Raw genomic sequence first — 14,838 nt, forward strand, 5'->3', positions numbered from 1 at the left:
AGACTACATTTATCCCTGAAAAGTATCGCATAAACGCTTCATATATTCATTCAAATATGTTGAACTAAGTGGATTATCTCAGTACAGCGGTAGAAGTAAACTAATAATGGTGAACAGCAGAGCACTGGTGTATGTGATTGTTTTGTTGTTATTAGAGTTAAGCAATCTACAGAATCTATATACTCCGAGTGAGGTGCGCTACCTCGGTAGGTAGCCACCGCACGCCTCAGGATTCAGGTCAGAGCAACCACCCCTTATTTTGACACACCTCTTTGTGTGCCTGAATCGGCCCTTTCCTAGACCGTGACCACCTTCATCTGGAGTTTTTGTATGAACTTCTTATGTTGTGTGGCGGGTAGTGGCTTGGTAAGTCCATCGGCTACCATGTTGGCGGTTTCCACATACCATAAGTCGATAGTTCCCTTTTCGATGTGCTCCCTAATGAAGTGGTGCTTTACATTAATGTGCTTAGTTCTCTGATGAAACTCAGGGTTTTCAGCCAAGCTTAGTGAGCCTTGGTTGTCTCCATAGATTTGTATAGCTTGAATGTTATCACCAGTGTACATCATCTGCTTCATGATCTGTTGCAGCCAGAGTGCTTCTGAAACTGCCTTCGCGAGTGCGTAGTATTCTGCTTCTGTAGTTGACTGTGCCACAGTTTGCTGTCGCTTTGAAGTGTGTAAAATGACACCTCCTGCAAATAGGAATGTGTTTCCAAGGACTGACTTGCGTTGGGATTTATCACTTGCATAGTCTGAGTCGCAGTATCTGTTACGGCTATCGGCAGAGCTATTAGCCGAGTAGGTCACGCTACAGGACCCCACTCTGCAGGATGGAGCTGTGAGAACTGTTGGAACTTCTACAGTTCCTACAGTTCCTACAGTTCCTTAGGATGTAACTGTTAGAACCTGTACAGTTCCTACAGTTCCTCAGGATGAAACTGTTAGAACCTGTACAGTTCCTACAGTTCCTTAGGATGAAACTGTTAGAACCTGTACAGTTCCTTACAGTTCCCTTTGGCACGACGCCACTATATAAGTAGATAGTATTTCCTTAGATAGGAGCTTTGTGCTCAACTCAAAATAGTATTCTTTACAATACTGTAATGTGTTACTTGGAAAGCCTTTGTGTTTAATCCCCTGCCTCCTCTGTCAAGTCAACCTTACGCAAGGAACCTCTGTGTCTTCTATCGTTTAGAAGTCAGCGTTACACTTAAGGCTACCAAGCAATACTTACTGAAAAAACTTGGAAATAGGATTCATTGTCAACAGTAATAGCCCCTTCGCATCCCCGATGTAATGGTGGGTGCACCAGATGTGAGAATCTAGCCACCCAAGGAAGGGGTGATTTTACTAAGACAACACACTGTCTTAGGAAACAGAGCCAAAGGGTCGTAGCTTAGACTATTCCACAATGCAGCAATCAGGTGTATGATATAGTGGAGTGGTTTAGACAAGTTGTAACAAATGTTGAGTCTGAGAACTCAGGGATAAGTCAGAGGTTAACACCTCACTGACTTTTCAGAAACAAGAAGTAACAAGATCAATGCTTGGAAGCTTGGAAAAGATGTGGAAGTATGTGATAGTTGATTTACTGTATTGTCTGCTTGCCCTTTCTTAAGGAAAGGGCAATCCTATTTATGCTAAAGGAGTGTAGTTCTCTAATTTTCCAAGACTTTCCATGACTAACCAGGCTTGGTAACTGTAGTCGATGTAAGAGAATCCCATAGAACCTAGGTTCCTAGCCTATAGGAAGTGAAAGGAGGTCCAAGGTCAGAGTACCCCTATAGACAAATTATGCCATAACTTAACCAATCTTGTGGGTAACTAAGGAGCGATGACGTGTAATGAATCATAGAGGGTTGTAGAAGCTTTTGGAGCTATCATTCATGTTCCTAGGCCTCTAGTTGATAGAGATATGTCATGTGTAGTATTAGCCCAGTAACTAAGGAGTGATGTCATGTAATGAATCATAGAGGGTTGTAGAGATATGCTATGTGGTCATATTGGCGCAGTAACTAAGGAGCAATGACGTGTAATGAATCATAGAGGGTTGTAGCAATCGTTGAGTAGTATTGCTCTTGTTGTTGGTGTGATAAGCCAAAATATGTATAGTGACTTGTAGGTTTGAGGAGGAGATTTCTAAGTTTGCTCTTGAGTTTGATAGCAAACTGAGTGCAACGAATGTCAGTTATGACACCCGATACTATTCGTAAAGAAAGCAGATGGCAAATTAAGATTTTGCATCGATTACCGGAAGTTAAATGGTCTCACCCGGAATAATCCCTACCCCATCCTGCATATCTATGAACTACTAGGATGGGTGTTGAAAGCAAAAATCTTCACGAAGCTAGATATCAGACAAGCCTTCCATCGCATATGGATGCACCCCGACTCGGAATAGTACACGACCTTTCGGACTCGCTATGGATCCTATAAGTGCAAAGTGCTGCCGTTTGGACTAACGAACGGTCCCGGAACCTATCAGCGGTATATGAATGACGTCCTGATGCAATATTTAGATGACTTCTCTACCGCATACTTAGATGACATTCTAATCTATTCAGAGGACCCTATGGAACACATGGAGCATGTGCATAAGGTCCTATAGCGTCTCCGAGAAGCTGGACTCCAAGCCGATTTAAATAAATGCAAGTTCAACGTCACCAGGACAAAATACTTGGGTTACGTTCTCACTACCTCCGGTGTTGAAGCATCCCGACAAAATCGAACCCCTTCGTAACTGGATCTGACCGACCACTGTTACAGGTGTGAAGTCCTATCTGGGATTCTGTGGCTTCTATAGACAATTCATTCGCAATTTCGGCAAAATAGCAAAGCCCTCACGACCATCACTAGTCCCTCAGAGCCGTTCCGATGGACAGACAAATGTGAGGCTGCTTTTGAGGAATTGCGACAGAAACTCCTAGCAGTACAGGCAATTCACCACTTCAACCCCAAATTGCCTACGAAGCTGGAGACAGATTCCTCCGATGGAGTCGTAGCTGGTGTCCTCTCTCAAGAACACCCTGACAAGCGGTGGTACCCTGTAAGCTTCTACAGTCATGTCCTATCCGGACACGAGATCAACTGGGAGATCCATGACAAGGAACTATTCGTAATAGTAAAGGCCTTTGGAAAATGTAGGCCCGAGTTGGCTTCGGTGCGCCACTGAGTCGATGTTTACACTGACCACCGTTCGCTAGAATATTTCATGTCTACCAAGGTTCTCACCATGAAGCAGGTTCGGGATGGAACTACTCTCCGACTTCAACTTCTGCATTACGTACACCATGGGCACAAATAACCAGAAGGCAGATATTCTGAGCCGAAGAGACTAGGACTTGGTAACGCAGCAGAAAGTCAAACTTGATAGTAGGGTGAGGGTATTGTTAGGTCCAAGCCGCCTGCACCTCCGAATCAGCACCGAACTCAGGGGAGCTACATAGCATCCATTAATTCGATGGACACCTCTATGTAACGCTGACTTCTAAACGATAGAAGACACAGAGGTTCCTTGCATAAGGTTGACTCGACAGTGGAGGCAGTGGATTAGACACAAAGGCTTTCCAAGTAACACGTTACAGTATTGTAAAGAATACTATATTGAGTTGAGCACGAAGCTCCTATCTAAGGAAATACTATCTACTTATATAGTGGCGTCGTGCCAAAGGGATATCCATGGATAACATGGATAACATAATATCCATGATATCCATGATATCCAATGTTATCCATCATGTGAGGTTGCAGCCGTAAGCGCTAGCCATAGCACTAGTACTTAGCCGTAACACTCTAAGCCCCAGATGCCTTTCGATTTAATAGAGGCTTTATGTGCGGACAACAGAGAGTCGTTTACAGAGACATGCGCAAAACACCCCCTACCTGACGTGTTCGCGATGAACGACCAGCTTCTTCTAGACAAAGGCTGGCTATGTGTAAATCGCCACACCGAGCTATGTAAGAAACTAATCCAAGAAGCGCATGACCAGGTGTCGGTGGCACATCCTAGCAGCTGGAAAACCTATCAATTGATTGCCCCAAAGTACCACTGGGTCGGGATGGAAGCAGATTGTTTGCGCTATGTGAGGAATTGTGTGACATGTTGGCTTTCTCATACCAATGTCACCAAGCAACAAGGATTCCTACACCCGCTGCCCGTACCCGAATATCCTATGCAACACCTCACCATGGACTTCAAGGAGTTCCCAAGGGACAAGCATGGATACGACAGCATCTTAGTGTTTATGGACCGACTCGGAAAGAGTTCAGTGACCATACCTTGCTACAAAACCACAACTGCCCAGCAAATGGCACAATTGTTCATCGAATGGATATACCGATTCGGACACACTCCAGAGTCGATTGTAAGCAACCGCAGACCCCAATTCGTATCATCCTTTTGGCAGGAGTTCTGTCGAATTATCGGCGTTAATGTTAAGCTGTTGACTGCCTATCATAAGCAGACTGATGGACAGACGGAAATCATGAACCGATACATCAATCAGAGCGACAAGGTCTTCATAAGTTGCCTAGGGTCCGGCAATCGCAACCCCAGAACCAAGACCTACATAGACAAGTTCATTACCAAAGTCAGGTTGACACACTTGACTTTATTGACCTTGAGGTCGACGATTTACAAGGGCTGCCCCCAAGCCAAAACGAGGGTGGTTATTCACTACCTTCACTTACAAAGCCTTCTATTGCAAAGAGGCCACAGAAAGATAATGGGCTCAACATACACCAGAAGGGGACAACGGAGACAACCGAATTAAGTCAAGTCCATAACAAGTCACAGTCTGGTCGAGAAATTCTAGAGTCGTAGTGTAATACAGACATATAGTAATAATTATAGTAATTGCCAATCTATCTAAAACCACGTGAAAAATGTTCAAGTAGTGCCGTGAAAACTGTTTGGCTTCAGACCGGACCGCAGTCTGGGTTGAAGATTTGGGACCGGACCGCCCCATGGTCCGGTCTGGGGTCAGTCCCCCATGACGCACGCTAGTAGGTAGCCACCGCACGCCTCAGGATTCAGGTCAGAGCAACCACCCCTTATTTTGACAAAATAAACGCAATAAATGCAGACGCATGAAGCTTAGAATATAAAGGGCTTCGAGCATTCAGCGAGTTTGTTACAGCTATCGGAACTTGAAATCATGGAGATTACGTGCTGGAGCCCTGTGATACTATTCTGTCTGTTGGATGTCTGATAGCATTTTCCCAGGGGTGGTCAGGGGTCTGGGGTCTGAGTTCAGGGGTAAAATAGTGGCGCGCCTGGTTTGAAACGCGAGCGTCTAAACACTATCACACCATTCGCTGCCACCAACAACAACTCTGAGTGACAAATTCCAACATCGTGCTCTCAAGCAATTTCGGGGCATAGAGCCTTCTTTAACGCTCGTCCCAAAAATAAGAATATAACGGGAGCGCAGTTTTAGTGGAGCAGCCAAGCTCTTGGTAACCTAAAAAAGTACCCCCACCCCCCGGTCTGATCCACCCGGCGGGAAGACGCTGCCAGTTGTACAGTATTATCTCGTTAAGTTGATACACGATTAGTCAATTTTCTGGATAACTCAATAACTTTCTTCGGATCCTTCCATTCGTCATAAAAATCACGATACACATGATATTGAGTCCCTTTTCCCAATTATCGACTTAAACTAATTACTGGACTACTCTTAGAATACCTTCAAAATGCCTTCGAAAAAGCTCTATTCTATGTCTCTCGAAAAGGGAAAAGCCCTCTGAACCTGGCATCGATCTCACCATCCGAAACCTACACAAAAGGCCACTAGACAGTGGTTTCTCGAGAAATACAATCGTCGACTTAGCCAATCTACAGTCTCAGAATCCCTTAGCTCTCGATTTTTGGACCTTGACGATACTTCTAATACTCTGGAAACAAACAGCTCTAAAGCTCAGCGTCGCCGCGCTGTCGCCTGGCCTGAATTAGAAGCTGCTTTTTACGACTGGCAGAGGCTTATTGAAGAGCGTGGTGGCATTACAACTACAGAAATCTTACAATCAAAGGCGAAGATTATCTGGAATCAGCTACCACAATACCGTGGACTACCTATGCCAGACAACGGCATAATATATTATATCGAAGTCTACATGGCGAAGCTGGATCTATTGGTGTCACTGCAGAAGAACAAATGAAGGCTATACAAACTATTGCGGGGGAGTTTTTAGAGGACAATATTTACAACATGGATGAGACTGGGCTTTACTGGAGGATGAGCCCTTCAAAGGGCTTTACAACACGATCAATTCCAGGACAGATGTAAAGGCGTAGGACCCAGGGTCACACGGGAGCTCAGGGAACCAGATCAGTAGGTAGGAAGTAGGATTCAATGCGTAACAATAGGTCTACGTATATACAGCGACTATTGACTGGAGGCCTCACTCCGAGCCTCCAGCCCCTTATATACAGGAACCCGTAGGCCCTAATTTACCGAGCCCGCCAGGTCCACTGTAAGAGCGTGACACCTCACGTGCCCTCACGTGAGGGCCGCCTTACAATTACCTCCCCCTTCTAGGGAATTGCCCCCAATTCCAGGCATAGAGATCAGGGCTGATTGCGCCCTTGTTTGGGCTTGTTTGGCTTGTTTGCTCGCGCGTAGGGTGGGTTGTTGTTATCGAACTCGCGCCTGTCAGGGGGGTCCCGTGACCCCCCTTGTTGTTGTGCCGCGGCCACCCCCAGTTGTTGTGGGCATCGCGCTTAACTCCCACTTCCTACCCAACTTCCTACTTTCCTCACACAACCTCACACCAAGTGCCCGCTCTTCTGGGTTCTTGGCTTCTTCCTTTTGATCCTCTTCCAAGGTTTGCTTCAAGGCTTACTCCCTCTTCGCAAGGTATTTACCTCCCTTCCGTCCTTCATCTTCAGGGACTGATCTGTGGATTAGTTCCGTCAATCATGGCTCCGCGCAAGCAGCCCAAGAAGACAGTGGCGCCTGTCGCCACCCCTCTCAAGCGCTCTTCCGCCCAGATGTCTGGGTCTCCCGAGTTGGAGTCACCTGCCACCCCTACTCCCTTCGGTCCTGCTTCCGTTGCGTCCACCTCTCGCCCTCGCACCGTGCGTCCCTACCGATCACCTTCGGTTGAGGATGCTCCAGAGGAGGAGGAGGAGGTCGCTGCTCAGTTGGCCGCCAAGGAGATGCGTACGGCGCTGGGGTGGAAGCTTTCTGCGCGCCGCCCAGTTCCAGAGTCTGTTGGTCCCCTTCGCGCAGGCTCCCGCGACTGCTGCGTCAAGTGTTCGGTCACCTATTACAACTATCCTGGACAGATCTGCTGGGTCCCTGTTGGCTTGGACAAGTGCGGCGACTGTCTCCAAGGAAACCACCGCTGCGTTCCGGTAGGCCTCCTTTTCCTTCTTAGTGGGATATGCTGACAACCAGGCAGGTCGGTCCTGATCAGAAGGATGCCCTCACTGCCCTGCAGCTCAAGGCCGACGCCTATTTGAACTGTTGCGCTGTGACGAGGACGCTGGGCTGGAAGATGATTCGGTCGCCACCCGTGAGGCTATGGCCTCCCTCCTCTTTGCCCAACGCGAGTTCACTACCGCTGATAAGGGCAAGGAGCCTCGCACCCTGAAGGTCAAGAATAAGGGTAAGAGAGCTGCTACGTCCTTCCACTGTCACGGTTCACCAAGGCATAGGGCGCCAGTTGGGTATTATGAATTAAACTCAATCTAGAGAAGAAAGGAAAGAGAAGAGAAGCACTCGAGCAGTGGCTCGATCTATATACAGTGTAAGGATGCCTCCTTACTCGGGGTAGTTACGGCCGTCACGTGGCGCCATCGAGACTCGGGGCCGTTACGGGTCAGTCGCGACTGACAGCCTTAGGCACATAACGTAAGGAAGCCTTAGGCAAACAGGGAGCTAGCTGAGTCGGAGCGGTTTCGGGTATTTTAAGGGAACAGCCATACAGGGTGACACCTTCATCTTTTTTGTATCCTTCGTAGTAGACCTATAGGATAGAATACAGCATCACCTCCGACTCGCACTCCCATATGCACCTACGGAGAGCCGTATTCCCTGTGTCCTTACATTATACAAAAAAGATCACGCCTGCCGGGGACGGCCGTACTTAAATAATATCCCACAACGGAACGACTCAGGAGAACTGTCGAAACACCACCGACCGCGACTCAGTGACATTTCGAAGTAGAGACCTGACGACTTCAAATAGCCGTGACCCCAGAGAACTCACGGACAACCAGTGGATCAGGGTTTGATCCTGCAGAGCAAGCTGGTAAAGTCGCCGACGCGTTGGCGCCGAATAGGATACGAGATCCTTAAGAACCCCCTCAAGCACAGAGGCAATTGTGAACAAGAGTGTTGATAGCTACGAGCTACCGGAAGTCAAACTCTTTCGTATCGACACCGATACACTCCCGAACCAATATGAGGAAAATGACCTCAAACATCCCCCAAGACAATGATGGTCAACCGTCACGAATGTCAACGAGACAAACCACCGCTGCAGCTACGACCGCTGCACCCACCGATGACATACCGGATCGAATGGCAAACCTCGAGATCCAGATGCAAGAGATCAAGGAAATGATAGCCAACCTAGCGGCAACCCAGACCAGAATACCGTCCACGCCACAGGTGGACACCGTCGAAGTTGAGGAGCGACGAACTTCCCCTATACGAAACACCCCGAGACAGTTCAGTTGCCGCCTCTTCGAAACACTCGTTCTCCATCGATTCCGAGGATGTATTCCGAAGACCCTCCGAATCGCTACAAGAAATCCACCATCTCTGAGAAGATTACGCCGCTCAGCGATGGGATAGAACATACCTTTATGCAATGGAGCGCGTCCATTCGGGACCGCCTCGTAGTCAATGAGGATCACTACCCTACCGACGTCTCGAGAAGAGCGTTGATATGGGGGACTACGACTGGCCTGGCAAAGAAATACCTCGAACCCCAATACCTATCCGCGACACATGGGTTTCGGAGTGCCGACGAGATGATGGACCTGTTGGGTTCATATTACCTCACTGGCAACGAAACGGAACAGGCCCGGAACCTCTTCGACGACCTCCAAATGGGAGAGAAAGGACATACCAACGAGACTTTCTCAGAGTTCAAAGCTCGCTTCCAAAGTGCAGCTATTACGGGACAGGTCACAGAGTCGGAATGGTGTCGGTACATGTGGAACAAGTTGACCCCTCAATTCCGTAGCCGCGTAGCGGTTATCAAAAGTCAATGGAAGGGAGACTACCACACTATGGTCCGAGAACTCACCGCCTTCGATCAGGAGCGACGCCGGAACAACGAGCTAAGCTTCCCGTCCAAGAGCGGCGAGTCGAGCTCCCGAGGACCCGCTCGTCTGAGCTCATCTAGGTTCACACCCGCTGAGCCCGGAAGAACCCAACCGCCGAGGCCTACAAGAAGCCCTCTGGTCTCCTTCCAGAGGACTCCTTTTACGCCCACGGCCCCCAAGCCGGACATTACAGGCCGCGTGCGGACCGCCGTGCCGGCTACGTCCGGGAACTGTTTCAAGTGCGGCAAGCCGGGCCATTTCCAAGACAAATGCCCGCTCAACCCCACCGTCAAGGAGATTGACCGCGAAGCCCCTGAGGACGAAGAGCAGTGGGAGGAAGCAGTCGCCCACCAGTCGGATGCGTCCCTGGAGGAAAACGACGAGGCCTAGGGAAAGGCTCCTTCCTAGGTCTACGCAAATGTGATCTGCAAGGACTGGATTTACGAGAGCTCTTGGGAGGCTCCCAATTTCTCGTTGATACAACCCTGAGTATGAACGGACTCGGGGTGCAAACAAAGTCACTCGCAGACACAGGAGCAAATGGCTACCTCGTCATTAATAAGCTTTTCGCGCAACGGTTGTCGAAAGCGCTTCAGAGCCCCATACGGAAACTGCCCTACTCTGTACCCATACGTGGATTTCAGCGAAATATCCAAAGCTACGTATCGGAGTATATTCGGTTACACTTGACAGTCGAAGGACGCCGAATATATAACTGCCCCTTTGTGCTCCTAGATCTCGGAGCGCAAGATGTGATAATTGGGAAGAAGCTTTTTAGCCGCTTCCGAATCCTACTCGACTCTGCAAAGAGCCTGCTAGTATGGCCAAAGGAGTACCCGCCTACTCCTAGCTGGAGCAAAGAGATCACCTTGCCCTACCACTCGCGTGAACTGTCTATACGTCACCCCGCCCATCAATCGGATGCGAACCGGCGGGACGATGCCATCGACCATGACGACAGATGACGTGAGGGCAGACGCTCGATACCAATGAAAGTGATAACGGCCCATCGTGACGCTATTATGATCACCCCACCGAGCCCGGTGCGAGACGAGGGAACGACCCACCTGCACCCCAAAACCCCAAGGACACGAGCCTCGCCCGTGGAAACCTATAAAGACGGACCCTTAGGGCAAGTGGAGGCGAAACCTCCAAGAAACGGACCATCCGCATATGAGAGAAAGAATCATGGGAGGAGCGGAGTCTTCTCTCTTTCCCGACGCCAGACCCTGGTACGCAGCTTCACGCCGGTCCAAATTTGCGAGATTGGCGCAAACGCTTTCCACTATGAGATGATGCGAAGCGACTCCGAGTTCTTTACGACAAGCATCTCACGAGATCGACCAGATCATCCGAGAGAGGGAAGCGGCCGAGGACGAGGAAACGCTCCGCCTCATTCGGGACAAGCTTCCGCATATGCACTGCAACTATTCCAATGTCTTCTCGAAGTCGGAATCTGATCAGCTTCCCCCGCATCGCATATACGATCACAAGATACAACTAGAAGCCCCTTTACCAAATGCCTTTTCGCCACTATACCGACAAAGCACCGAAGAGCTTAAGGCGACTAAGCAATACCTATTAGAGAACCTCGAGAAGGGCTTTATAGTCAATAGCAATAGCCCGTTTGCCTCCCCTATACTGTTCGTGAAGAAGGCAGATGGCAAACTGAGATTTTGTATCGACTACCGGAAGTTGAACGGACTTACCCGTAACGACCCCTACCCTATCCCGCATATCGACGAACTACTAGGACGGGTGTCGAAAGCAAAAATCTTCACGAAGCTAGACATTAGGCAAGCCTTCCATCGTATACGAATGGACCCCGACTCCGAGGAGTACACGACCTTCCGGACTCGGTATGGATCCTACAAATGCAAAGTGCTGCCGTTTGGCCTAACGAACGGCCCCGCAACCTATCAGAGGTATATGAACGACGTTCTTATGCAATACTTGGACGACTTCTGTACTGCCTACCTAGACGACATCCTAATCTACTCCGAGGACCCCGCGGAACACATGGACCACGTACATAAGGTCCTCCAACGGCTTCGAGAAGCAGGACTACAAGCCGACATTAAGAAATGCGAGTTCAACGTAACCCGGACAAAGTATTTAGGCTATATCCTGACTACTACCGGTGTCGAAGCGGATCCCGAGAAGATCGAACCCCTCCGGAATTGGATCCGGCCAACAACTGTCACAGGCGTGAAGTCTTACCTTGGATTCTGCGGCTTCTACCGCCAATTTATCAGAAATTTCGGGAAAATAGCCAAGCCTCTCACCACTATCACCAGCCCCTCAGAACCGTTCCTGTGGACTGACGAATGTGAGAACGCTTTTGAAGAAATGCGCCGACAGCTTTTAGCCGTGCAGGCGCTCCACCACTTCAACCCCGAATTGCCTACGAAGCTGGAAACAGACTCTTCTGATGGAGTCGTAGCCGGTGTCCTTTCTCAGGAACACCCCGACAAGCGATGGTATCCTGTAAGCTTCTACAGTCACGTCCTATCTGGGCATGAGATCAATTGGGAGATCCACGACAAGGAACTGTTCGCCATCGTCAAAGCGTTCGCAAAATGGAGGCCAGAATTAGCATCGGTACGCCACCGAATCGACGTCTATACAGATCACCGATCGCTGGAATACTTCATGTCGACGAAGGTTCTCACGGCGAAGCAGGTTCGGTGGATGGAGCTACTCTCCGACTTCAATTTCTCTATTGCGTATACTGCTGGCAAGAACAATCAGAAGGCAGATATACTGAGCCGAAGAGAGCAAGACCTGATTACGCAACAGAAGGTCAAACTCGACAGCCGTGCGAGGGTGCTGTTAGGCCCAGCCCGACTACACTCCCGAATCAGTGCCGAATTAGCACAAACGTACGTGGCCTCGATCAATGCGATGGATGCCCGAACACCCAGGTCCCCTTTGACCTGATAGAAGCGCTCTGCGCGGATAATAGGAGGTCGTTTACCGACACTCGCGTGAAAGACCCCCTACCTAATGGGTTTATAATGAAGGACCAACTCTTGCTATACAAAGGTCGACTGTGCGTAAACCGGCACACCGAGTTATGTACGAAACTCATACGGGAAGCACACGATCAAGTATCAGTAGCCCACCCTAGTGGCAGGAAAACTTATCAGTTACTCGCCCCGAAGTATCATTGGGTCGGAATGGAAGCGGATTGCCTCCGATATGTGCGCAACTGGTGACGTGCCGACTTTCTCACACTAGCGTGACGAAGCAGCAAGGCTTCTTACACCCCCTACCGGTACCCGAATACCCCATGCAACACCTAACGATGGACTTTAAGGAATTCCCAAAGGATAAACACGGATTCGACAGCATCCTTGTGTTCATGGACCGACTCGGTAAGGGTTCGGTGTCCATACCGTGTCATAAGACCACCGATGCCCGCCAAATGGCGCAGCTATTCATCGAATGGATATATCGATTCGGACACACCCAGAGTCGATCATTAGTGATCGCGGACCCCAATTCATATCAGCTTTCTGGCGAGAGTTCTGCCGAATCATAGGGGTCAAGATTAAGCTGTCGACAGCCTATCACAAGCAGACCGACGGGCAGACGGAAATCATGAATAGGTATATCGATCAGAGACTGAGGCCCTTCGTATCACATTACCAGGATAACTGGAGCGAGCTCATTCCCATCATGGATCGGGTGCAAATGACCCTTCCCATGCCTCGATCAGAATGACCCCCTACCGACTCAAGTACGGAACTGATCCGCGCACCAGTTGGGACTGGGAAACCCCGAAAGCCACGACCCCTAGGGAAGTCATGAACCAGAAGGAAGCCAAAGCAGTAGCAAACCGCATGCACTCCGCATGGATTTACGCAAAGGAGAACATGGCCAAAGCACAAGAGGATATGTCTAAATACGCGAATCGACGCCGACGAGCCATTGACTGGGACGTAGGAGACAAGGTTTACCTATCGACCAAGAATCTGAAAAATCACCGCCCTAGCCGTAAGCTGGGGCAACAATGGGTCGGACCCTATACGGTACTGGAACAAATCGGACACGCCTTCCGACTAGACCTACCGAAGGGTTCCCAAATACACGATGTCTTCTCTCCAGACGTACTCATCAAGGCTCCGAATAACCCGCTGCCCGGTCAAGCAGCGCCTGAGCCAAGCAGCGAAGTCGTAGACGGCCTAGAGGAGTGGGAGGTCGAAAAGATCCTCGCCGTAAGGATCCGGCGAAAACAACTTCAATACCAGGTATCCTGGGTCGGATACGATCCGGACCCGGAATGGTACCCCGCCTCAAACTTTAAGAACTCCCCCTACAAAATCCGGGAGTTCCACGCGGAGTACCCAAACCTGCCAGGACCGCCGCAGGACCTACCCGGCTGGATCACGGAATGGGAGACAGGCAAACCAAGCTACGATCACGAGAGGCACGGCAAAGCAGAGGAAAACAGCGTCGTTGCTACCTACGACACTAAACTAAACACCCTCTAAGCCAGGCACCCTCAGAGCCGTAGCCCTTGCGGAAGCCACCCTTCCCAAACGTCTCACCGGCGTCGCAACAAGCGGCTACCACCATGAGAGACGAAGGGTCGAAGTGACCCCACGCGAAAGACCACGCCCGAGTTCCCTCCGACACAGGGCCTATCACCCAAGGTCGACGGTCACCCCCTCCTCCTCCACCTCCGCCCCCCTCTTCCTCTTCTTCCCCCACCACCGCCCACCTTCGCCGCCGCGGCGAGGACGTCGGGGATCCTCTCCACCAAACTCCCCCACCGCATCCACCGCAGAAGCCACCCCATCAAGGGCAGCGATCTCCTTCTCCTGGTTCACCAGGATCAGGGCCGATTTCTGGCCCACGACGGCCACGGCCTGGCGGACCCGCTACGGTCGTCAGCGCGAGAACCAAAAACACACAAGGGAAATGGAAAACTTACCTCCAGACCGTCCTCGACGGCGGCGCGGAGGGCGCAACTCTCCATATAGGCCGAAAGCTCGGCCGGGGAGCGGAACTCGGCATATTGGCGGTGGCCAATGTGACCACATGCCCAATCTCCGCCGCAGCGGCCTTGATGGCGGCGGGACGGGAGGGGTTGCTGCCTCGGTAGCCAGGAGCTTCTGGTACTCGGGCCAGCAAACCAGGAGATCTATCTCCAGAGGTCAGCGACGGGCAGACAGACAAACCACAAAACCAAAAACCAAACGAGAACCCACCGGAACACACGTTGCGTGTTTGGGCCACGCAGCGCTCACACTTGGAGCTTTCCAAGCTCCACACACACGAGACGGCGGGATCTCCGTCCTTCTTGCGCCCTTGGCGCGCACGCAGCGCATACACTGCTGGCGGAAAGCCACAGTGAGGGCGCCGGAGGAGGGGAACCGGCATCTTCAAATTGGAAATCTGCGATTTCCCGTCAGCCCAACCCAAGTTATCACCACCGCGCCAGCGCGGTTCCGTCACCTACCAAATCGTTCGTTGTTTTTGTATCTAAAAACAACCTGTTAGCATCCAGCTGTACCATCGGAAGGGCCACTTACCAGTCTCGGGAGGGGG

The 14,838-nt window shown here is 50.4% G+C and overlaps 1 protein-coding gene across 1 annotated transcript; it reads left to right on the forward strand.

Annotated features, from left to right (window-relative positions):
* Positions 1-6,921: 6,921 nt before the first annotated feature.
* On the forward strand, positions 6,922-8,305 carry VC83_09244 (uncharacterized protein; the record flags this gene model as incomplete). Its single annotated transcript, XM_024472688.1, has 4 exons — positions 6,922-7,359; positions 7,407-7,520; positions 7,583-7,613; positions 8,196-8,305. The coding sequence occupies 4 exons, from the start codon at positions 6,922-6,924 to the stop codon at positions 8,303-8,305; spliced, it is 693 nt and encodes a 230-aa protein (XP_024319738.1).
* Positions 8,306-14,838: the final 6,533 nt, after the last annotated feature.

Source organism: Pseudogymnoascus destructans, assembly GCF_001641265.1.
Source record: "Pseudogymnoascus destructans isolate 20631-21 unplaced genomic scaffold scaffold_38, whole genome shotgun sequence".
Taxonomy (NCBI): domain Eukaryota; kingdom Fungi; phylum Ascomycota; class Leotiomycetes; order Thelebolales; family Thelebolaceae; genus Pseudogymnoascus; species Pseudogymnoascus destructans.